General features: G+C 48.6%; 1 protein-coding gene across 1 annotated transcript in view; it reads right to left on the minus strand.

The window, feature by feature from the left end:
* The window catches only part of LOC139268371 (di-N-acetylchitobiase-like), a 55,578-nt gene extending 32,607 nt beyond the window's left edge, over positions 1 to 22,971 (minus strand). Inside the window, exons 1-6 of the mRNA XM_070886441.1 lie at positions 22,926 to 22,971; positions 20,677 to 20,825; positions 18,283 to 18,421; positions 16,156 to 16,364; positions 2,321 to 2,492; positions 2,139 to 2,236 (exon numbers count right to left, since the gene is read on the minus strand). Coding sequence (XP_070742542.1) covers positions 2,139 to 2,236; positions 2,321 to 2,492; positions 16,156 to 16,364; positions 18,283 to 18,421; positions 20,677 to 20,825; positions 22,926 to 22,971 — 813 coding nt within the window. The remainder of the gene's footprint in view (positions 1 to 2,138; positions 2,237 to 2,320; positions 2,493 to 16,155; positions 16,365 to 18,282; positions 18,422 to 20,676; positions 20,826 to 22,925) is intronic.
* Positions 22,972 to 23,370: the final 399 nt, after the last annotated feature.

A 23,370-nucleotide genomic window follows, 5' to 3' on the forward strand; every position in this document is an offset into this window, starting at 1 on the left:
ACACCGGAAGAGTCCCTGAGTTCCCACATAGTACAGAAGGAGCATAACACGTGTCCGAGCTGTCCTGCCATGACTTACCCTTAGAATAACTTAATTTGGCAACAACAATGCTAAAGGTTACTTACTGATGAAGAAAAGAGATCAAAAAACTACTTACCAATTACCAGCCAATCACTTACCCCCTTGGCTGTGAAGTCACTTTTCGCTTTCTTTCTACTTCTTTTTTGCCTTCTCCCTGCAGCTGCACCAGCTAGCCTTTATAGGCCTCTGACCCCGGACTCACACCTCTCCACGACCACGAACTCCCGCTGCCTCTCGCGGCCTTTATAGGCCTCTGACCCCGGACTCACACCTCTCCACGACCACGAACTCCCGCTGCCTCTCGCGGCCTTTATAGGCCTCCGACCCCGGACTCACACCTCTACACAACCACGAACTCCCGCTGCCTCTCGCGGCCTTTATAGGCCTACGACCCCGGACTCACGCCTCTCCACGACCATGAACTCCCACTGCCTCTCGCAGCCTTTATAGGCCTCTGACCCCAGACTCACGCCTCTCCATGAGCACGAACTCCCGCTACCTCTCGCGGCCTTTATAGGCCTCCGACGTCCCCGGACTCTTGCCTCTCACCGACCACGAACTCCCGCTGCCTCTCGTGGCCTTTATTGGCCTCCGACATCCCCGGACTGTCGCCTCTCACCGACCAAAGTATCATTTGCCAGTCTAATCTAGCCAATTCGCATCTCATACCATCAAAGTTATCTTTCCTTAAGTTCTGGACCCTAGTTTCTGAATTAACTTTGTCACTCTCCATCCCAATAAAGAATTGTACCATATTATGGTCACTCTTCCCCAAGGGGCCTCGCACAACAAGATTGTTAATTAGTCCCTTCTCATTATATATCACCCAGTCTAGGATGGCCAGCTCTCTGGTTGGTTCCTCATTGGTCTAGAAAACCATCCCTAATACACTCCAGGAAATCCTCCTCCACCCCATTGCTACCAGTTTGGTTAGCCCAATCAATATGTAGATTAAAGTCGCCCATGATAACTGCTGTACCTTTATTGCACACATCCCTTATTTCTTGTTTGATGCTGTCCCCAACTTCACTACTACTATTTGGTGGCCTGTACACAACTCCGACGCGCGTCTTCTGCCCTTTGGTATTCTGTAGCTCCACCCATACCGATTCCGCATCATCCCAGCTAATGTCCTTCCTTACAATTGCATTAATTTCCTCTTTAACCATCAACGCCACCCCGCCTCCTTTTCCTTTCTGTCTATCCTTCCTAAATGTTGAATACCCCTGGATGTTGAGTTCCCAGCCTTTGTCACCCTGGAGTCATGTCTCCGCGATGCCAATCACTTCATATCCATTAACTGCTATCTGCGCAGTTAATTCGTCCACCTTATTCCGAATACTCCTCGCATTGAGGCACTCCTTCAGGCTTGTCTTTTTAACTCCCTTTGCCCCTTTAGAATTTTGCTGTAATGTGACCCTTTTTGCTTTTTGCCTTGGGTTTCTCTGCCCTCCACTTTTACTATTCTCCTTTCTATCTTTTACTTCTGACTCCGTTTTATTTTCCTCTGTCTCCCTGCCTAGGTTCCCATCCCCCTTCCATATTAGATTAACTCCTCCCCAACAGTGTGCATGTGCAGAAGGGAATCGGGTGTGCATTGGTGGCACTGGGATACCGCGAGCATGCGCAGAAGGCCACAAAGATGTTCGTCAGATACTCAGTGACTGAATATAGCAGATTAAGGGCTGCTCTAATTGATGAGTTTAACATGATCAAAGGAGCTGATTGGGTAGATATAGAGAAAGTAATTGCACTGGAGGGTGAAGTCGTGAACAATGCACTTAGGGTTTGGCTTTAATGGAATACAATATTAAATAACATGGATAAGGTAAGCCCAGAGACTAAACCAATGGATGTAAATGGAAATTGGTGAAAAGTAAACATGGAACAGAAATTTAAAAAGTGAAGATTTTGAAATAGTGTACAAAGCAAACCAACAGAGGCAAAATACAATTAGATGTCCTGATGAGACAATTAATGTACCAGATGGATGAGTTTCAGGTGAATTGATTCTACTCCCATTTCTTGTGCAATGCAAACTGACCATTTTGCCTTACCTCAAAAAAGTGCTTGCAAGTATAGTCATAACCAAACAATGCAAGTCCCAACACGAGCTTTCTGGATTCAATACCCAGATTGATATAAGCGGACAGACCTAAATGGGCAAAAAACAACAATGAGGTTCTTAGATTAACTTTGATATAGGGCAGGTAGACCCTGAACATCTTATTGTACATACCTGATACAACCTGGTGATAAGGAGTATTTGACATTGCAAAACACTCGTTCATCGTTTCCTCATGCATATCATAGGATTTCACAATCAAAAAGTCACAATGTTTTGCAATTGTAGCAAAGTCATAGCATTGGCCCTCTATGCAGTTTGGAGACCAAGGCACAGTAAATGTGATCTAAGGGCCAAAGAATAACACGAAGAAGTTAATTAGTAGCACTTTAGGTTAACAAGATATTAATCATGTTTAGTACCTCATCATTCACCCAAATTCTTCCGACAATTTTTCTGTCAATTATCTCTCCTCTCCTCGAGGCATCAAGTTGTGACCAAATTGCAATCGCAAAACTACCGGCCATGCTCCAATACCTGATCAAAGTGATGTAAGAAATTGTGAATTGGAAGAAATAACTTGAGACCAAGATGTCCCTTCAGATTGGTGTTAGAATAAAGGATTCATTCCCTGGTTCAATAGCCAAAGTGATTTGAACAGCGTGAACATCAATAACTGATAACAGGCAGCTTCAAACATCTGAAGGCCAAGAATGGAATGTCTGACTCCAACCTTGGGAGGATGTGAAGAGGGGGGTTTCACCCAAGAGTTGAGACAAAGAACCCGACATACAATAGGTTAAATGGTCCTGTCCGTATCCTACACCAGGTCCATCCCTAAAAAGAATTAAAAAGAAAGACCCAGAAGGCATTTCAGGGCAGACGGTGAAGAAAAGAACTGTTCGTACCACCAGCCGTCTGTGCGATTGGGACTAATAACAACTATTTATCACGGTCGTAGGTCTACTATATCTGTCCTGATTGTGTGTTGTGTTTGACTATATTTGAACTATCAATTCATTTGCCTTATAACTCCTAAGACCCTTTGGGTATCTGTGAGTGACCTGTGATCCTGAATCTTACAGTGATCACATTTGATCACGTGAGGCCAGACATTAATAGGTCGAAATTCGCTACCAGTGTTTTTGAGACGGGGTCACCGCTTGAGTGCTGATTTTACCGCCAGGCATTAGGTGCAGGCTCTAACGACCAAATTCAGTTTTTACACCCAAAGGTGGCAGAGCAGCGCTGAAAAGTGGCGTTGCACACACATCCTCGGGCGGAGGCTCAGGAGGCTACCGCCATGCTCGGAAAAACAAGCGGAAGAAAAGGGAAGGAAAAGTAAATTACTAAAAGTTCTCTGATCCACACACACACATTTCTCCACTTTTAAAACTAATGAAATCATGCAGAAATAAATAAAGAGAAAAATGTACCTTCCTTTCTCGGCGATTCCCCTCATAACTGCTCTTGAACCACCACTTTTTTCAGGCTGTATGGCAGCAGTTCAAAGCAAATATCCCGACAGAGCCATTGTTTGCTGATGATGTCACTACGTGGGTGGCGTTAGCTGGCTCAGTGTTGCCTCTTGGTGTCTCTGCCAAAGAGCCTACTCTATTTCAGCCGGGCCGTGGACGCCACTTAACGATGATGGGAGGCTGTTGCCGGCCGTTTGCCACCTACCGCCGGTGGTAACGGGCGGCATCCACAACCAAATATCGACCCCTGAGTGCTGGCAGGATATTAGACTGTGAGGGGAGGAGCAAAGCAGTTGGTGTCCTTGCCCAACATCTGCACTGCAGTTTCAGCGGGTGGTTCCAGATAGCAATCAAATGGTTCATTTGACCCAGTGGCACGAGGGGCAAATTTTTCCCTCCAATATTCCAGCTGCGAATGGACCATGGGCTAGACTTTCCACTTTTGTGCAGATCGCCCAAAAATGGTCGTTATTTCCAGCGTGGGCGAAAAAATGGGTTTTGAGATCGCCGGATTATCGCCCATTTTCAAAACCCGAACTTTCCATTTTTGAAAATGGGCGTTACCGCGAGCTAGCTGAAATGGGCGTTAGCATTACATTTTTTTGACCTTCTGCCGTAAAGTGTCACTGACCAGAGCAACAGCATGGTAACGCTCATTTCCCGTCTTTCAGGAGGTCAGGGGTCATCATTACATGCGCAGAAGAGGAGGCAGAGTGAGAGGGAGCAGAGAGGAACTGAAACATGTGTGGGTGTGGTATGTGCTTGTTTGGCTGTTTTGGGAGGCAGGAGTGAGATTTACCAGCAGAAAAAAGCCTACTAAGCACAAAGACGGTAGTTGGCACCGAGTTTTTGTGGAACAAATAATATTTAACTTGGAAGGAATGGAGGAAGTGACTAGCACAGTATGGAGACTGACGCTGGTGAAAACAGTGAGCTGGGAGAGGAACAATTGGAAGGACAAAAAAGAGCGAGGAAGTTCTCGGATGAGGCAAATGCATCCCTCATGCAGGAGGTCAAGTCACGCTGGGGTCAATTGACCCAGGGAGGGCATGGGACGCCCACCCCAAAGGCCTACCAGAAGATATGGCCGAGATAGCCGAGGTGGTCTTGTCGATGACCAACGAGGTGCGTGAGGGCAACCAAACCTGCAAGCGACGGAACGACCTTGTCGGATCCACCACAGTAAGTATTACATTTATTTACAAGTACTTATATATTTATATAATTGGAATTGTAAGTGTAATGAGTGATTAAAATCAGATGTGATGTCTTGCACTTATACCGGGAAGATTACTCAAAGCCTGCGGTCACGGTGTATGTCGTTAGGTAAAGAATGATCATTTTCATTATAATAATGATTACATCTGTCGGTTATGTGTTGTATCAGTCTCTGTGACAGTACCTAGCAATAATATCACGCAATGATCTCATGCCATGTCGTGCTGTTGTTACCTTTTATAGAAGTAGCTTTCGAGGAATAGGGCCGAGCAGAGGTTAACGTGTGGGGGGGCGACATCACTGAAATCAAGGAGTGGATGTTGGCACTAGTGGGGAGCCACCCCCCGGTCGGTCACGCAAGCAGCAGCAGAGCCTGATGTGATGCCACGTGAGTAAAGTATACACCATTGTGTGATGTAAAGTCAATAGAGGCCACACACACTCATATCCGACCAATATTATATGATCGATGAATCATAAAATTCTTGTCTAAATAATGATGTCCTCATGAGAATCATTGCATTGCAGAATTTGGTGATAGTCATGAAATGTGATGTCTTGATGATCTTGATAGTGGTGTTTTTGTCGTGCATATGCTGTGTGTAGCGCTAGACTCACCATGTGCCCCTAGCACCCCCTTCTCCTCTAATAACCTCATTTATGTTTAGCAGCTCAGCCAGCAGCACGGCCCCAGGCAAGGCCACAGAGGCCAGAAGGTGAGGGCGCGGGGCCGGACTCACCGGACGATCCTCCATGTGGTGCTGAGGAGCACCGATACTCACCCGTGCACCTGCCGGGTCCCCTCTCAACGGATGACAGTGCTGACTTCGAGGAGCCTGCATCCCCAACTTCCATATTCCATTCGACACTAATGACATTTAGTACTCCCGCGGCCATTCGCACATCCAACATGGAGGTACCGGGCCCAAGCAACTTGCCACAGGGCGCCCCAGGTGTCTCCAGGATGGCGCCGACCAAGCGGAGGTTGGTTATACGTGGCAGGTCTGCACCACGAGCAGCAGATCTGAGCAGGGACATGGTACACTTGTCTAGGAGGAGTGTTGACATAGGTCAGCAGATCCAACAAATAATGGGGGGCAAATCCCTCCAGCTGGCCAGCATGTCTGCCACTATGATGGCGTACATGCCACAGCTGGTGGAGGCCATGGAGCCAATAGCCAGGAACACTGATGGCGGAGGCCTCCCAGTGGTCCCGGAGCACGGCACTGCGCCCCAAAGTGCTGTACCCCCAATGCCAATGACACATGAGAGCCAGGACGAAGATATTGCTTTTGGCCCGGAGGACATTCCCACCTCGGGACCGTCCTCTCCCGTATCCGTCCAAGCAGCGGTTCTGCCGTCATCCCCCCCAATGAAGCAGCACCTGAGGAGCTCCTCAGCCAGGCTGCTTGGAGGCAGGAGGGGAAGGGGAAGGGTAGAGGTGTGGAGTAGAAGTGGAGGGGGGAAAGGAAAGTGAGGTGCAGGTGTTGTCTTGGGCATATTTTTATGTTGTTTGTGCTATTTTGGTGAAAGGTTCGAGGGAAGGGGTGAGGGGGCTATCTTGCTAGTTTGCATTTGTGTTCTGTGTTGCTGGAAATGGTGACCATTCGAATGATATAAATGTGATAAATTTGTTGTGAGGTGGGGAGAGGTGTATTTTACAGTTATAATTATGATTTCACACAAATGGTTGGATTAAATGTTTTATATCCAACATAACTTTGTTGCACAGTGTCTCAGATAGCTGCACCATTACACACTGGTGATTCCTTAACATGAAAGGGTATAATTACACTTAACTTGAATCAACTTAAACTTTAACAGTCACCAAGGTGATGCACATCAGTGATGTCTGACCTGCACACCCAGCAGTGTTGCAGCTTTGTAAATAACCACAACGTTCTTTCATTTATGAGCTGCTGACATTAGTTTCCATTTTGTGGCTAAATGGGCGATATATGGGCATTATACCTCATTTCAGCGTTAAAATGACGTTAAGTGGGTGATATGCATGCAAAAATAACGGAAAGTCTAGCCCCATGATTTGTACGGCTTGCGTATTCACTGCCTTAACACAAGGCATTAATGAGCCGACACTTAAGAATTAAATGACAGCACATCAGGTTAGCAAGGTCTGTCATATAAAAACCTCATAACAATAAAATCTGCTTCAAGCATCATTGAATAAAAATGAAGCAAGTGCTTTAGACCTATTTAATGGTCCTTAATTTCAAAATAAACCATCGCGTGTAAATCACGGGACATTTCCGAAGGATGTTATAGGGCCCTGCATAAATACAAGTTTCTCTTCCCTTTACGAAAGATTTTGATAGAGTGAGTTAGAATAAACTGTTTTCAGTGGCAGGAGGGTCGGTAACCAGAGGACCCCGTTAAGGTAATTGCCAAAAGAACCAGAGGTGACATGAGGAGGATATTTTTCACAGCAAGTTGTTGGTAACTTTCAAAGGCAATTGGATAAATACTTGAAGGAAAAAAGTTGTAAGGCTATGGAGAGAGAGCAGGGGGATGGGAGTCATTGGGCAGTTCTTTCAGAGAGCAGGCACAGGAACGATGGGCCAAATGGTCATCTTCTGTGCTCTATTGTTCTGTGAACTTGTGTGAATATTACAGTTTGAACCATGCCATTCATGGAAGCTGGGCTTCAACTAACGGTAGAATTCTGGGCTACAAGTGGTGCAGCACCAAGTTTGCTGTATATCCAGTTGAAGCTGATTCAAATTAAAATTTCTAACCTCAGCTTTGGTCAAAGCAGAATGGAACCAGATGGTGCACTAATAAACAGCAGCTAAATATCACTATTTCCATTTTCTTCTCCAGAAAAATATCAATGTTCCTTTATAATTAAATAGAAACAAAAGTGTTATCCTCATTTTTTTAAATGGCTCCTTTACTTTAACTCTGCACTCCTTACTATGACCATCAACATATTCCCTGTCACTCCCGGGAAATGTGCATCCCTATAATTACTACATAACCAGGCTGATGTAACTTCAGTTTTTCCCGATGTCCAGTTGCGTGCGCAATTTGACTGTCACTTCGAACCTGAGACATTCACTTCTATTTCCACAACTTCTCCCGCTTGATCTTTTCTCCCTATCCCCCCCCTGACCTTCTCTCCTGTCGTCATGCTGCCTTTCAACTCCCCTCTCTCGGATACTCTGTCCTCCCAAATCCCTACCCCGACCCTTCATTACACTTCGACCTTCCTCCTCTCCTGCCGCCGTCGCAGGCTCGGCTCGCTCTTAGATAAGCCTGCAGCTTCTCTCTGAGCCTCTCTTGGTATGCTCCGAAGGGCCCACCGTGGCACTCGTCACTGTCTCCTCAGGGGTAGTGTCCCCAACGGTCCCACCCCACTCTCCCACCGACCTTGCCACCCAGCTAGCCCACAGGGGGCTGACCTTCGTCCAACTCATCCCTCCAAGTGCTGACCCTGTGGATGCTGGCAGTGGATCATCCATCACCGACCCTCTCCGCATTTCCCTCCAACAACTGCCTTGCTATCCATGAGTTTATCGTGGATGATTGCATCGACATCTTGGACGTGACGGAAACTTGGCTGAGGGGTGATGAAACCTTGGGGCTGAAATTGCCCCTTACTTTAAGGCCTGTTACCGCCGGAAATCAGCGGCCATGCTGCGGAGTGCAATGGCCGCCGATTTCACATGTAATGGCCACATTTAAAAAATTCCACTCCTGCAGTATCCCGTCAGTGACCCACTCCCCCCCACTGCTACTCTGCTGTCTATCAATCCTAAGTGCGTCATAAGCGCGTGCACCCGCTATGGCGAAATTCCGCCGAACAAATCGTGCTCCCACAGCACGGTGCCAAAAGTTGCTGTTTTCTGCCGGTGCAGTGAGGTTGTAAAATGGCGGTGCGGCTCCCATTAATGGGAATACCTACTACCACGGCCACCATGTTATATATTTTGTCGGCCAACTGCCATGTCGGGGTAACAATTATGCCCCCGGGTTCGGCCGGGCCGCCAACAGGAAACCTGCCACCCCCTCTTTGGTGCCAGGCCACTGGTCCGGCCTAAACATTCCCTGGTGGCCCAGTGGACCGAACCTAAACAATCGCGCAGGTTCTCCCCTTTAAGTGAAGGGGAGAGCCGTGGTGATGCGGCACCGTGATGACATCATCAGCGCTACGCTGATGACTGACAGCGGCGGCCACCCCGCCCAACCCCAACGTCCTCCGCTCGAGTGTGCTCACTGCCGCACTTCCGCCCCTGTTATGACCGACTTCCGATCCACCGGGAATAAAAAGCCAAAGGGCAGAATTTCGTTCAAGAGGCCAACGCAACCAACATCATCATCAGAGGCAGTCCCTCGGAATCGAGAAAGACTTGCTTCCACTCTTAAAATGAATCCTTAGGTGGCTGAACAATCCAATATGAAAAACACAATCCCTGTCACAGGTGGAACAGATAGTCGTTGAGGGAAGGGGTGGGTGGGACTGGTTTGCCGCATGCTATTTCCGCTGCCTGCGCTTGATTTCTGCACGCTCTCTGCAATGAGACGCGAGGTGCTCAGCGCCCTCCCGGATGCACTTCCTCCACAGGGCGGTCTTTGGCCAGGGACTCCCAGGTGTCGGTGGGAATGTTGCACTTTATCAGGGAGGCTTTGTAACGTTTCTTCTGCACACCTTTGGCTTGTTTGCCGTGAAGGAGTTCCGATTTGAGCACTTGCTTTGGGAATCTTGTGTCAGGCATGCGAAAAATGTGGCCTGCCCAGCGGAGCTGATCAAGTGTGGTCAGTGCTTCAATGCTGGGGTTGTTTGCCTGGTCGAGGACACTAAAGTTGGTGAGTCAGTCCTCCCAGGGGGTTTGTAGGATCTTGCGGAGACATCATTGGTGGTATTTCTCCAGCGACGTGAGGTGTCTACTGTACAGGGTTCATGTCTCTGACCCATAAAGGAGGGCGAGTTTTACTCCAGCCCTGCAGACCATGAGCTTGGTGGCAGTTTTGAAGGCCTGGTCTTTAAACACTCTTTTCCTCAGGCGTCCGAAGGCTGCACTGGCGCACTAGAGGTGGTGTTGGATCTCGTCGTCAATGTTTGCTCTTGTTGATAAGAAGCTCCCGAGGTATGGGAAATGGTCCATGTTGTCCAGGGCTGTGCCGTGGGTCTTGAGGGGCAGTGCTGTGCAGTGAGGACAGGCTGGTGGAGGAGCTTTGTCTTATGGATGTTTAGCGTAAGGCCCATGCTTTCATAGGCCTCAGTCAATACGTCGACTGTGTCCTCGATTTCAGCTTCTGTATCAGCGCAGATGCAGACATCGTTTGCGTCCTGTCACTCGACGACAGAGGTTGGGGTGGTCTTGGACCTGGACTTGAGACGGCGAAGGTTGAACAGGTTCCCACTGGTTCTGTAGTTTAGTTCACCACCAGCGGGCAGCTTGTTGACTGTGAGGTGGAGCATGGCAGTGAGGAAGATTGAAAAGAGGTTTGGGGTGATGACGCAGCCCCGTTTGACCCTGGTCCGGACGTGGATTGGGTCTGTAATGGATCCGTTGGTAAGGATCATGGCCTGCTTGTCGTCGTGTAGCAGGCGCAGGGTGGTGACGAACATTTGGGGTCACACGAAACTGCGGAGGACGCTGCATAGACCCTCACGGTTGACAGTGTCAAAGGCTTTTGTAAAGACGAAGGAGGCCATGTATAAGGGCTGGCGCTGCTCCCTGCATCTTTCCTGCAACTGTCGTGCTGCAAAAATCATGTCCGTTGTGTCCCGTGGGGAACGAAATCCACGCTGCAACTCCGGACGGAGCCCCTCAGCTACTGGGAGAAGACTGTTGAGGAGGACACTTGCGACTCCTTTCCCAGTGGCTGATAGCAGGGAGATTCCTCTGTACTTGTCCCCTTTTTAAAAGATGGTCACAATCACTGCATCTCTGAGATCTCCCAGCATGCTCTCCTCCCTCCAGGTGCGCGAGATGAGGTCATGCATTCGCACCAACAGTGTCTGCCCGCCATACTTCAGTGCCTCAGCAGGGATTCCATCCTCTCCCGTAGCCTTGTTGTTTTTAGGCTGTTTTCTATCTTGTGCAGTGTTGAGGTTTTGCCGAGGGGGTGGCGGGTAGCATGCTGTGGGATGGAGTCGAGAACACTTGGATCAAAGGCAGAGTCTCGGTTGAGGAGATCTTCGAAGTGCTCCTTCCAGCGGGCCCCGACTGCCTCGGTGTCTTTGATGAGTGTTTCCCCGTTCTTGGCCAGCAGTGGGGTGGGGCCTTGGGTGTTTGGGCTGTAGGTGGCCTTGACTGCGATGAAGAATCCTCGCACATCATGCTGTATCTGCTGTGCTTTCTCCATCCACCACCTGTTCGTTAGGTCTCGGGTTTTTTGGTGGACCTCACTCGTGAGCCATTTGTAATACTGCTTTGCTGCTCCAGAGTTGGGTTTTTGTTTAAGGCTCAGAAATGCCCTGCACTTGCGATCTGTCAGATCTTGGATCTCCTGATCATTCTCATCAAACCAGTCCTGGTGTTTCCTGGTTGCGTGATCGAGCGTCTCTTTACAGGCACTGGTTAAGGAGGCCTGGAGGGCAGACCAAGCGTTGTGTGCATTCTGCGTCTTGGGGTCATCAAGGCGCGCGAGGCTAGCTGTGAGTCGCCGACTGTATAGGGCTCTCTTAGCTGGGCAACTAGCACGCCGATAAAAACATGAGGAACAGGGTAGGTGCCCTGTTTCCAGCGGTGGGCAATTTCAGTCTCTTTACGTTTAAATAAAGCCTCCCCACCCGGCTATACCTTCCATCACTTGCCCTGCCCAGACCGCTGTGATGGCGATGTGGTTCTCATCACAAAATCATACCTTGGTCTATCCCCCTACTCCTCCTGCACCTTCTCCTCCTTTGAACATCTCACCTTATTCCACCCCTCTCACCTCTCATTTAAAATTCTCCTTCTCTACCGCCCATCCAAGCACAATAAAAATGTAATGACGGATATATCCTCACTGCTTTCCTCCCTCAGCCTCTGCACCCAGCGACTTCTTATCCTCGGTGATTTCAACCTTCATCTCAATTCATCATGCTGTCTCTCCACTGAGTTCACTACTCTCCTATCCTCCCTTAATCTCTCCCTCCATGTGAACTCCCCAACCTATATACACGATTTCTCCCTTGACCTTGCCATCTCTCGTGGCCTCGCTATTCCTACCGTGTCAATTGCAGATCAGATAATCTCTGACCATTTCCTTGTATCGCCCTCCAACCACATCCCCCTTCCCCCAAACAACACTACTTTCTTCTACATCTGCCCCTGGAAAACACTCTCTTCAAACTCTCTTACAACTGCACTTATCAACTCCAATCTGTCTAGCCTTTGTCCCTCCATTCACCATGATATTTCTGCAGCCACCGATCTGCTCATCCACACCCTCATCACCACCTTTGTTACCCTACTCTCTATTAAAACAATTATTCTCTCTCACCCTGGCTTTTCCCCCTGGTACGGCCCTCATCTTCATTCCCTCAAGTCCAAGGGGTGCAGATTTCAACGGATGTGTTGGACAACAGGTTTACCATTCACTGCCAGATCTGGCTGGACCATATAAACCATTATCGGGTTTGACTCTTGTCTGTCAATACTGTTCACTATTCCAGGATCATTCTGGAATGCAAAGATAAGCCCCAGTTACTATTCACTACTGCCAATTGTCTTCTTAAACCCCTCCCCCTTATCGCCATCACACTCACCTCCAACAACAAGTGCGAGGAGCTCATCATAGAATCTTAGAAATTTATAGCACGGAAGGAGACCATTTCAACCCATCGTCTCCGTACCGGCCAACAACAAGCTATCCGGCTTAATCCCACTTGCCAGCTCTCGGTCCATATCCCTGCAGTTTACAGCACTTCAAATGCACATCCAAGTACTATTTAAATGTGGTGAGAGTTTCTGCCTCTACCACCCTTTCAGTCAGTGAGTTCCAGACCCCCAGAATCTGCTGGGTGAAGAAATTTCCCCTCATATCCCCTCTAAAAATTATACCAATTACATTAAATTAATGGCCCCTGGTTGTTGACCCTCTGCTAAGGGAAATAGGCCCTTTCTATCCACTATATCTAGGCCGCTCATAATTTTATACACCACAATGTGGTCTCCCCTCAGCCCCCTCTGTTCCAAGGAAAACAAACCCAGCTCATCCAATCTGTCCTCATAGCTAAGATTCTCCACTCCCGGCAACATCCTCATAAATCTCCTCTGTACCCTCGCGAGTGCAATTACATCCTTCCTGAAAAATGGTGATCAGAACTGCATGCAGTACTCTAGCTTTGGCCGAACTACAGTTTTATACAGTTCAAGCATAACCCCCTTGCTCTTGTATTCTATGCCCCGGCTAATAAAGGCAAGCATTCCCTCTGCCTTCTTAACCAACTTATTTAACTGGCTTGCGCCCTTCAGTGATCTGTGGACATGCACGTCAAGGTCCCATTGTTCCTCTACACTTCTGAGTGTCCTATCATTTAATGTGTATTCCCTATTCTTAGCAGCCCTCCCCAAATGCATTACCTCACTTTTCTCCGCATTAAATTCCATTTGCCACTGTTCTGCCCACCTGACCAGTTGATTGATATCTTCCTGCAGTCTACAGCTTTCTTCCTCATTATCAATCGCACAGCTGATTTTAGTATCATCTGCAAACTTCTTGATCGTACCCCCTGTATTCAAGTCTAGATCATTGATGTATAGCACAAAAAGCAAAGGACCTCGTACTGAGCCCTGCAGATCATCATCATCGGCAGTCCCTTAAAACGAGGATGACTTGCTTCCACGCCAAAAAGGGATGAGTTTCAGTGAAGGAACTAATATTCCAGATGTTAACGGGTGGAAGATGCCTGTGCGTGGATTTTTTAAACGTGTGGTGGCCGTTGCACACCAGCCACAACACGGGCTTGACAGAGCTGGGTCTTAGTCCAGTGGCAAGGATTAACCAAGATGACTGGAGGCCTGCTCTGCTGCACAGGCCAAGTGCGCACACATATCGTAGTGTGGGCTGCAGAACACCACTGAAAACACCCATCAACCATTACCCTCTGCTTCCTGCCTTTGAGCCAATTTTGGATCCAACTTGTCACTTTGATTTGGATCCCATGGGCTTTTACTTTCGAGCCCAGTCTGCCACCTTGGACCATATCAAAAGCCTTGCTGAAATCCATACACACTACATCAAACGCACTACCCTCATCGACCCTCCTTGTTACCTCCTCAAAAAATAGAATTAAGTTAGACACGATCTTCCCTAAACAAATCCGTGCTGACTGTCCTTGATTAATCCGTGGTCTTTCTAAATGAAGATTTATCCTGTCCTTCAGAAATTTTTCCCACTGATTTTCCCACCACCGAGGTTAGGCTGACTGGCCTGTAATTGCTCGGACTGTCCCTTTCTCCCTTCTTAAACATAGGTACCACATTAGCAGTCTCCAGTCCTCTGGCACCACACCTGAAACCAGAAAGGATTGGAAAATATGGTCAAAGCCTCTGCAATTTCTTCTTTTGAGACCAGCTGATCAGCTGCCTCTGCCACTTCCTTTCCTTCCCCTCGCCCATCGGGCCAAATTTCCTCTGAGTTTCCCCCCTGCTTTAGCCCTGAACTCACATCTCTCCCCAGTTTCTCTCTGATAGCCCCTCTTGACCCCTTCATGCTCATATTGTACATGAGACCCACTTCATGCTCCTTTGATCCTATTCCCACTAAACTGCTGACCACCCAACTTCCTTTTCTGTCTCCCATGTTAGCCGACATTGTTAATGGTTCTCTCTCTCAGGTACTGTCCCCCTCTCCTTCAAATCTGCTGTCATCACCCATCTCCTCAAAAAAACAACCCTTGACCCCACTGTACTTGCAAGCTACCGTCCCATTTCCAACTTCCCTTTCCTCTCCAAAGTCCTTGAACATGTTGTCACCTCACAAAGCTGTGCCCACCTTTCCCAGAACTCCACGTTTGAATTTCCTCAATCTGGTTACCACCCCAGCCACAGGACTGAAACGGCTCACATCAAAGTCACAAATGACATCCTTTGTGACTATGACAAATGTAAACTATCCCTCCTCATCCTTCTCGACATGTCTGCAGCCTTTGACACGGTTGACTACTCTATCCTCCTCCAACGCCTCACACCACCGTCCAGTTGGTTGGGACTGCACTCACCTGGTTCCATTTTATCTATCTAATCAGAGCCAGAAAATTACCTATAATGGCTTCTCTTCCCATTCCCACATCATTTCCTCTGGTGTCTAACCTTGGTCCCCTCCTATTTCTCAACTATATGCTGCCCCTTGGTGACATCATCTGAAAACACGGCGTCAGTTTCCACATGTACACTGACAACACCCAGCTCTACCTCACCATCACTTCTCTTGACACTTTCATGGTCTTTAAATTGTCAGACTGCTTGTCCGACATCCAGTTCTAGATGAGCAGAAATTTTCTCCAATTAAATATTGGTAAGAACTAAGCCATTGTCTTTGGTCCCTGTTGCAAACTACATTCCCTAGCCACCGACTCCATCCCTCTCCCGAGCATTTGTCTGAGCCTGAACCAGACTGTTAACAAGCTAGGTGTCATATTTGACCCTGAAATGAGCTTGCGGCCATAAATCGGCAGCATAAATGAAACTGCCTACTTCCACCTCCGTAACATTGCCCATCTCCATCCCTGCCTCAGCTAATCTGCTGCTGAAACCTTCATCCATGTCTTTGTCACTTCTAGAGTACACTACTCCAATACACTCCTGGATGGCCTCCTACATTCTACCCTACATAAACTGAGTTCATCAAAAACGTGACAGTCCGTGTCCTAAGTTGCACCAAGTCCCGTTCATCCATCACCCCTTTGCTCGCTGACCTACATTGGTTCCCAGTTAAGCAATGCTTTGATTTCAAAATTCTCATCCTTGTTTACAAATCCCTCCATGGTCTCGCCCCTCCCTATCTCTGTAATCTCCTTCAGCCTCACTACCCGCTGAGATGTCTCTACTCCTCAAATTCAGCCCTCTTGAGCATCCCTGATTATAACTGCTCATCCATTGGTGGCCGTGCCTTCACCTGCCTGGGTCCCAAGCTCTGGAACTCCCTCCCCAAACCTTTCCGCCTCTCTGCCTCTCTTTCCTCCTTCATGACGCTCCTTAAAACCTACCTCTTGACTAAGCTCGTGTCATCTGCCGTAATTTCTTCTTACGTGGCTCGGTGTCAAATTTATTTGTTTTTTCTTGTAACACTCCTGTGAAGCACCTTGGGATATTCTACTACATTAAAGGCACTATATAAATACAAGTTGTTGTTGTTTACCTGAGATCCAGGTATTTCACGGTGGAAGGTTTGTGTGGTTTCGTGAATCAGCTCAATCATTCCAAAAAGATATAATTCATCGTTTTCCAAAAATTGCTGATAATTCACAAGGAGTCCATCCATAAATTGCTTTTTTGCCAACTGTATTTTAGAATTTATCCAATCTGTTCGCATTGCAGAGCTGGTAAATAGCTCTCTTGTTAAACGTCCTAATGAAGAAAGAAGAAACAACTGACATTTATTCAGCATCATTTGTAGAACATAAAGCCCAAGGCATTTTACAGGACAGAAGTGCAAACATCAAGTAGTAAGTAGGAGAGGAAGATTTAGCTAGAACTTGCACTTACATAGTGCCTTTCACATCCTCGGGATGTCCTTACATGACTCAGAGCCAAATAATTACGTTTGAAGTGAAATCACTTGTTTTATAAGCAGATGTGGCAGCTAATTTGTGCCAAATAAGGTCTCATAAAAAGGAAATGAACACAAAAGGTAATTCTAAGGACTTTTATAGGTATATAAATAGTAAAAGCTAATAAGAGGAGGGTTGGGGGCATTTAGGGATCCAAAAGGAGACCTACGCATGGAGGCAGAAGGTTATGGCTGAGTTATTAAATGAGTACGGTGCATCTGTCCAAAGAACAAGAAGCTGCCATAGACATAATGAAAGAGGGGGTAGTTGAGATACTGGATGGGGTATAAATTGATTAAGAAGAGGTACTAGAAACATTAGCTGTACTTAAAGTAAATAAGTCACCAGGATCGGATGGGATATGTAAAGTCCTTACTCTACAGCATGAAACCACATGAGGCACATTCCAGGGACAAGGCCACTCTGTGACCTTAACTCTTTATTACAGGACTCCAGAAGTGATGACCCTGCGTGGGACCTCCCTTTATATACCTGTGTGATCAGGTAAGGAGTGTCTCCCACATGTTCACCCTCTGTGGTCAAGGTGTACATCTAAGTTGAGTGTTTACAGTAATACAGTGGTGTTACATTGTAGTTACAAACATGACAGGATGCATCCTAAGACACTGAGGGAAGTGAAGGAAGAAATCGCAGAGATATTAGCCATAATCTTGCAACCCTCCTTAGAAATGGGGGTGGTGCTCGAGGACTGGAGAATGGCAAATGATAAACCCTTGTTCAAAAAATTATGCAAAGATAAAGCCAGCAATTATAGGTCAGTCAGTTTAACCTTGGTAGTGGGGAAGATTTAAGAAACAATAATCAGGGACAAAATTAACAGTCACTTGGACAAATGTGGATTAATTAAGGAAAGCCCGCATGGATTTGTTGAAGGCAAATCGTGTTTAACCAACTTGATCGAGTTTTTTGATGAGGGAACAGGAATGGTTGATGAGGACAATGTGGTTGATGTGATGTGCACAGATTTCCAAAAGGCATGCACAAAGTGACGACAAACTGATCATCCTCGGTGACTTCAATGCCAGGGTTGGCATGACACAGCCCTCTGGGGAGGCGTGTTTGGCAGAGAGCGGGGGTAGGGAAAGCCAACTCCAGCGGGTACCCTACTCCTGACAAAATGTGTAGAACATGAACTTCTCATCACCAACATCTTGTTCCACTCGAGGGACAAATACAAGGCATCATGGCAACACCCTCACTTCAACTATGTCAGCATCCAAGCCAGGGATCTCAAAGATGTGCGCATCACCTGCGCCATGACAGGAGCTGATGACTGCTGGATGGATCACCGCCAAATCCGATCCATCATTGACATCAGCATAGCCCCAAAGAGGAGGGGGCAGCAGAAGCAGTGCCGCAAAAAAGTCAATGCCGGGGCACTTAAGGACCCAGCTAAGAGAGTCCTATACAGTAAGTGCCTCACAACTAACCTGGCATGTCTTAATGACCCTGAGATGCAGAATGTCCACAACACTTGGTCTGCCCTCCAGGCCTCCATAACCAGTGCCTGCAAAGAGACGCTCGGTCACTCAACCCGGAAACACCAGGACTGCTTCGATGAGAATGATCAAGAGATCCAAGAGCGAAATATCCTCCGAGCGAGCATTACCGGTGCCAAACGGGGCGAAAATCAATTTTTAGCCCTTAATCTACCGATATCTCGTTGTGGTTTTTTCGGTGATAAAATGAGTTACCTGTCAGGAGAACACGAACGTCATTTGCATGAGCGTGACACAAAAGTTCAGGGTCATACGCTCTCACGGCTATAACAGTTGTGACCTTAGACCAGTCATAATGCTTCCAATCCTTTCCACCAATATCAAAGACAACAACCTAGTACAAAAATAAAGCTGTTAACTTCCATTTAAAAATATAGATTTTCCCAATCAATATAACTGTCCCCAGGCTACGTGACCAGGGAGGGCTGGTGAACACATCTATCCTGCAGGTTATATTGGTGGTGCTCTTGTTGCTGCCACACTGCCCACTTAGTAACATTACTCTGGAGTAAATGCTAACCTCATCAGCTACATCAGTTACAAAGTCATTTGCCACCAATGTTTTGTTTTCAAAGATCCAATAAGTTATATGCAGTTTAATCATGGCCAGGGTCACACTTTACATTGACTGATTAAGTCAAATCCCATTTTTATTACATGGGATTCCAGAATATTTGACAGGTGTTTTGGGGTCAATATTCTGTGCAAACCGCAAACTTTAACCATGGCATTAGGCAGTAAGAGGGAGATCATGTCATTTAAGATACTTTACGTTAAAAAAAAAGCACATTTTATTGACGTTGCACATGCTAAAATATCTTTGCACAGTTCAATAGAGTGTCCTATTTTATACAGGCTGCAACTATACCAACATTAACATTTTAACATAGGAATTATAATACGATACTCTGCATTTCCACCATATTCTAACTTGACCCTTGCACCGATCCACGAGCTTCACCTGATCCCGATCTCAACCCACACCCCTCAGCCTTTTCCGGATACTTGGCCAGCGATCCCTCTCCCCGTGACACAGGCTGGAGCTTGACTGGTGCCATCTCTTTCCTGCCCCAGCTCAGCCCGAGCCCACCCAACAATTCCCAGCCCGAGACCCTCAACCCAGCCCAGCCCGAGCCCCCCAACACAGCCCAGCCCGAGCCCCCCAACACAGCTCAGCCCGAGCCCCCCAACACAGCCCAGCCCGAGCCCACCCAACACAGCCCAGCCCGAGCCCCCCAACACAGCCCAGCCCGAGCCCCCCAACACAGCCCAGCCCGAGCCCACCCAACACAGCCCAGCCCGAGCCCCCCAACACAGCCCAGCCCGAGCCCACCCAACCCAGCCCAGCCCGAGCCCCCCAACACAGCCCAGCCCGAGCCCCCCAACACAGCCCAGCCCGAGCCCACCCAACACAGCCCAGCCCGAGCCCCCCAACACAGCCCAGCCCGAGCCCACCCAACACAGCCCAGCCCAAGCCCACCCAACACAGCCCAGCCTGAGCCCACCCAACCCAGCCCAGCCCGAGCCCACCCAACAATTCCCAGCCCGAGACCCTCAACCCAGCCCAGCCCGAGCCCCCCAACACAGCCCAGCCCGAGCCCCCCAACACAGCCCAGCCCGAGCCCCCCAACACAGCCCAGCCCGAGCCCCCCAACACAGCCCAGCCCGAGCCCACCCAACACAGCCCAGCCCGAGCCCCCCAACACAGCCCAGCCCGAGCCCCCCAACACAGCCCAGCCCGAGCCCACCCAACCCAGCCCAGCCCGAGCCCCCCAACACAGCCCAGCCCGAGTCCACCCAACACAGCCCAGCCCAGCCCGAGCCCACCCAACACAGCCTGAGCCCACCCAACACAGCCCAGCCCGAGCCCACCCAACACAGCCCAGCCCAAGCCCCCCAACACAGCCCAGCCTTTGCACCCAAGCCCAGTGCGTGTATGTTGTACCCAGCCCGTGACTGCCATGCAGCTCAGCACAGCTCGACCCGAGACCCCCAACCCAGCCCAACCTGAGCCCACCAACCCAGCCCAGCCGAAGCCCACCAACTCAACCCAGCTCGAGCCCACCCAACCCAGCCCAGCCCGAACCTGCCAGCCTCAGCCCAAACCAGCCAGCGCCCCCAACCTAACCCAGCCAAGTCCGAGTGCCTCCACCCAGCCACACCCCGCCAAAGTGTCCCAAAACAAACTAACCCAGCTAATGCCCCCAACTCAACCCAGTGCAGCCTGTGCCCCCAGCCCAATCCAACTCAGCCCAGCCCGAGCCCCCAAAACAAACCCAACCAGTGCCCTCCATCATAACGCAGAACAGCCTGAGTCCCCAGTACAACCCAGCCTGAGCCCCCCATGTCGGTCCCCTAGGGGGAAAGTGCCAGGGGGTGAAGAACGATCCCCGACCCCGGAAAGAACAACCTAAAGAGGAGAATCTCTCAGATCTTCCACAACAGTGCGGGTGAGAGGAACAAAATGAAGAAAGGAAGGAGCTCACATCCCAATGTCCATTCCAAGGGCTGCTGCTCAATACACTTCAACAGACAACTTAAAGTAAAATAACTTTTACACGAGGGAATTTAATGGCCCTCGACACCCACCTCGACTTGGTGCTGAATGTGTGCGGCCACGGGTTGGCACAGAGAGGGATTCGAGCATTGACACTCGATACTGGTGTCAGATTCACCGGCGACCCACAGCGTGGCCAGGGCCAGAACCTGCGCCAATGCCAAACTCGATCGCATCCTCTCTGCCAGAGATGAAAACTTATCAGACACTGTGCGACAATGTATTTATACTGACCGGCATGTGACTGATGACACCTCCTGGGTCTCTCTATCTCTTGGTATGTGTGGTAATAGTGAAATGTTGACGCAAGCTTCATACTGTCAAATGCAACTTTGTTGGAACGTTCTCTTCTCTCCCTCCCTACCTCTCTTGGGCAAGATTCATCCCTGAACCTGTCTCCCCCACTTCCTCCTTAACATAGAAACATAGAAACAAAGAAATCTACAGTGCAGGAGGAGACCATTTCGGCCCATTGTCTCCACACCGGACAATAAAGAGCCACATGGCTCTCGGTCAGCAGCCCTGAAGGTTACATATAAACCTATGAACAATGAACAACAGCGGGAAGGTAAAGAGCACCCAGCCCAACCAGTCCACCCCACACAACTGCGACACCCCTTGCACCGAAACATTCTGTACACCACCCCAACCGGAGCCATGTGATCTCCTGGGAGAGGCAAGACCCAGATAAAAACCCAGGCCAAATGTGGAAAAAAAATCTGGGAAAATTCCTCTCTGACCCATCCAGGCAATCAAAACTAGTCCAGGAGATCACATTGGACATATTCGATTCCCTGCAGTACTTACCATCGTATCTGCACCAACCAACATGAGGTTCTCCAGTCTGATCCCGTTGACCAGCTCCAGGTCCGTAACTGCAGGTTACGGCACTTTAAGTGCCCATCCAAGCAACTTTTAAATGTGGTGAGGGTTTCTGCATCCATCACCCTTCCAGGCAGTGAGTTTCAGATCCCCGCAATCTTCTGCGTGAAGAAGTCTCCCCTCAGATCCCCTCTGAACCTTCCACCAACCACCTTAAAACTAATCCCCTCATAATTGATCCCTCCACCAAGTGAAATAAGCCCTCGCTATCCACTCTATCCAGGACCCTCAAAATTATGTACACTTGAATGAAGTCTCCACTTAACCTCCTCTGTTCCAATGAGAACAAACCCAGCCTATCCGATCTATCCTCATAGCTAAGATTCTCCATTCCAGACAGCATCCTAGTAAATCTCCTCTGCACCCTCTCTAGTGCAATCACATTCTTTCTACGGTGACTAGAACTGCACGCAGTACTCCAACTAACATTGGGCAACATTAATCCCTGAACCTGTCTCCACCCACTTCCTCCTTAACATTGAGCAACCTTCATTCCTGAACCGATGTCCCTCACTTTCTCCCCAATATGGGCAACATTCATCCCTGAACCTCTCTCCATTCCCTCCTCTTTCCTCCTTAACTTTAACACCATTCAACCCTGCACCTCTATCCCACATCCCCTCATCCTCCCTGCCTTGACCAATATTCATCACTGAACCCCTATCCTGCACTTATTGTGTGTCTTTACCAACATTTATCTCTGAATCTCTCTCCCACCTTCCGCTCTGTTGAGACCAATATTCGTCTTCGAATCTTTACCACACTTCCTCCATGTTTTGGTCAACTGTCACCCTCAAACCTCTCTTCCCACTATTTCCATGTCTTTTTTTTCATTCGTTTCTGGGATGTGGGCGTGTTGGCAAGGCCAGCATTTATTGCCCATCCCTAATTGCCCTTGAGAAGGTTATGGTGAGCCACCTTCCTGAACCGCTGCTTTCTGCGTGGTGAAGGTAGTCCCGTAGTGCTGTTAGAGAGGGAATTCCAGGATTTTGATGGAGGGAAGTTCATTGATGAAGCAGCTGAAGATAATTGGGCCTAGGACACTGCTGTGAGGAACACCTGCGGTGATGTCCTGGGGCTGAGATGATTGGCCTCCGGCAACCACAACCATCTTCCTTTGTGCTAGGTATGGCTCCAGCCAGTGGAGAGTCGTTCCCCTGACTCCCATGCTGCTTCCATTGTTTAGTATACATGTAGTCATGTGTTGCAGCTTCCCCTGGTTGGCAGCTCATTTTTCAGTATCCTGATGCTGCTCCTGGTCTGCTCTTTTAAACTTCTCATTGAATCATTGTTAGTCACCTGGCTTGATGTTAATGGTAGAGTGAGGGATATGCCATGAGCTTACAAATTGTGGTGGAATAAAATTCTCCTGCTGCTCGAATGGCCCACAGCGCCTCACGGATGCCCGGCTTTGAGGTGCTAGATCCATTCTGAATCTCTCCCATTGAGCACGCTGGTAGTGCTGCACTACACGATGGAGGATGCCCTCAGTGTGAAGACAGACCTTCGGCTCTACAAAGACTGTGCGGTGGTCACAGCTACCAATATTGTCATGGACAGATGCAACTGCGACATGTACATTGGAGAGAATGAGGCCAGGTCGGTTTTTCCCTCATGTCGAGTACATTCTGTGCCCTTGTTACCCTCAGTGCCTCTCTCACGTGGTGTTCAACATGAAGGAGTATTGATTCAGCAGCTGAGGGAGGGAGATAAGTGGTAACCAGCATGAGGTTTCCTTGTCCATGCTTGACCTGAAGCCATGAGACTTCAGGGAGTCAACGTTAAGCACTCCCAGAGCCACTCCCTCCCAACTGTAGACCGCTACTATGACACATTTGGTGGCT

This window comes from Pristiophorus japonicus, chromosome 8 (assembly GCF_044704955.1).
Source record: "Pristiophorus japonicus isolate sPriJap1 chromosome 8, sPriJap1.hap1, whole genome shotgun sequence".
In the NCBI taxonomy this organism is placed as follows: Eukaryota; Metazoa; Chordata; class Chondrichthyes; family Pristiophoridae; genus Pristiophorus; species Pristiophorus japonicus.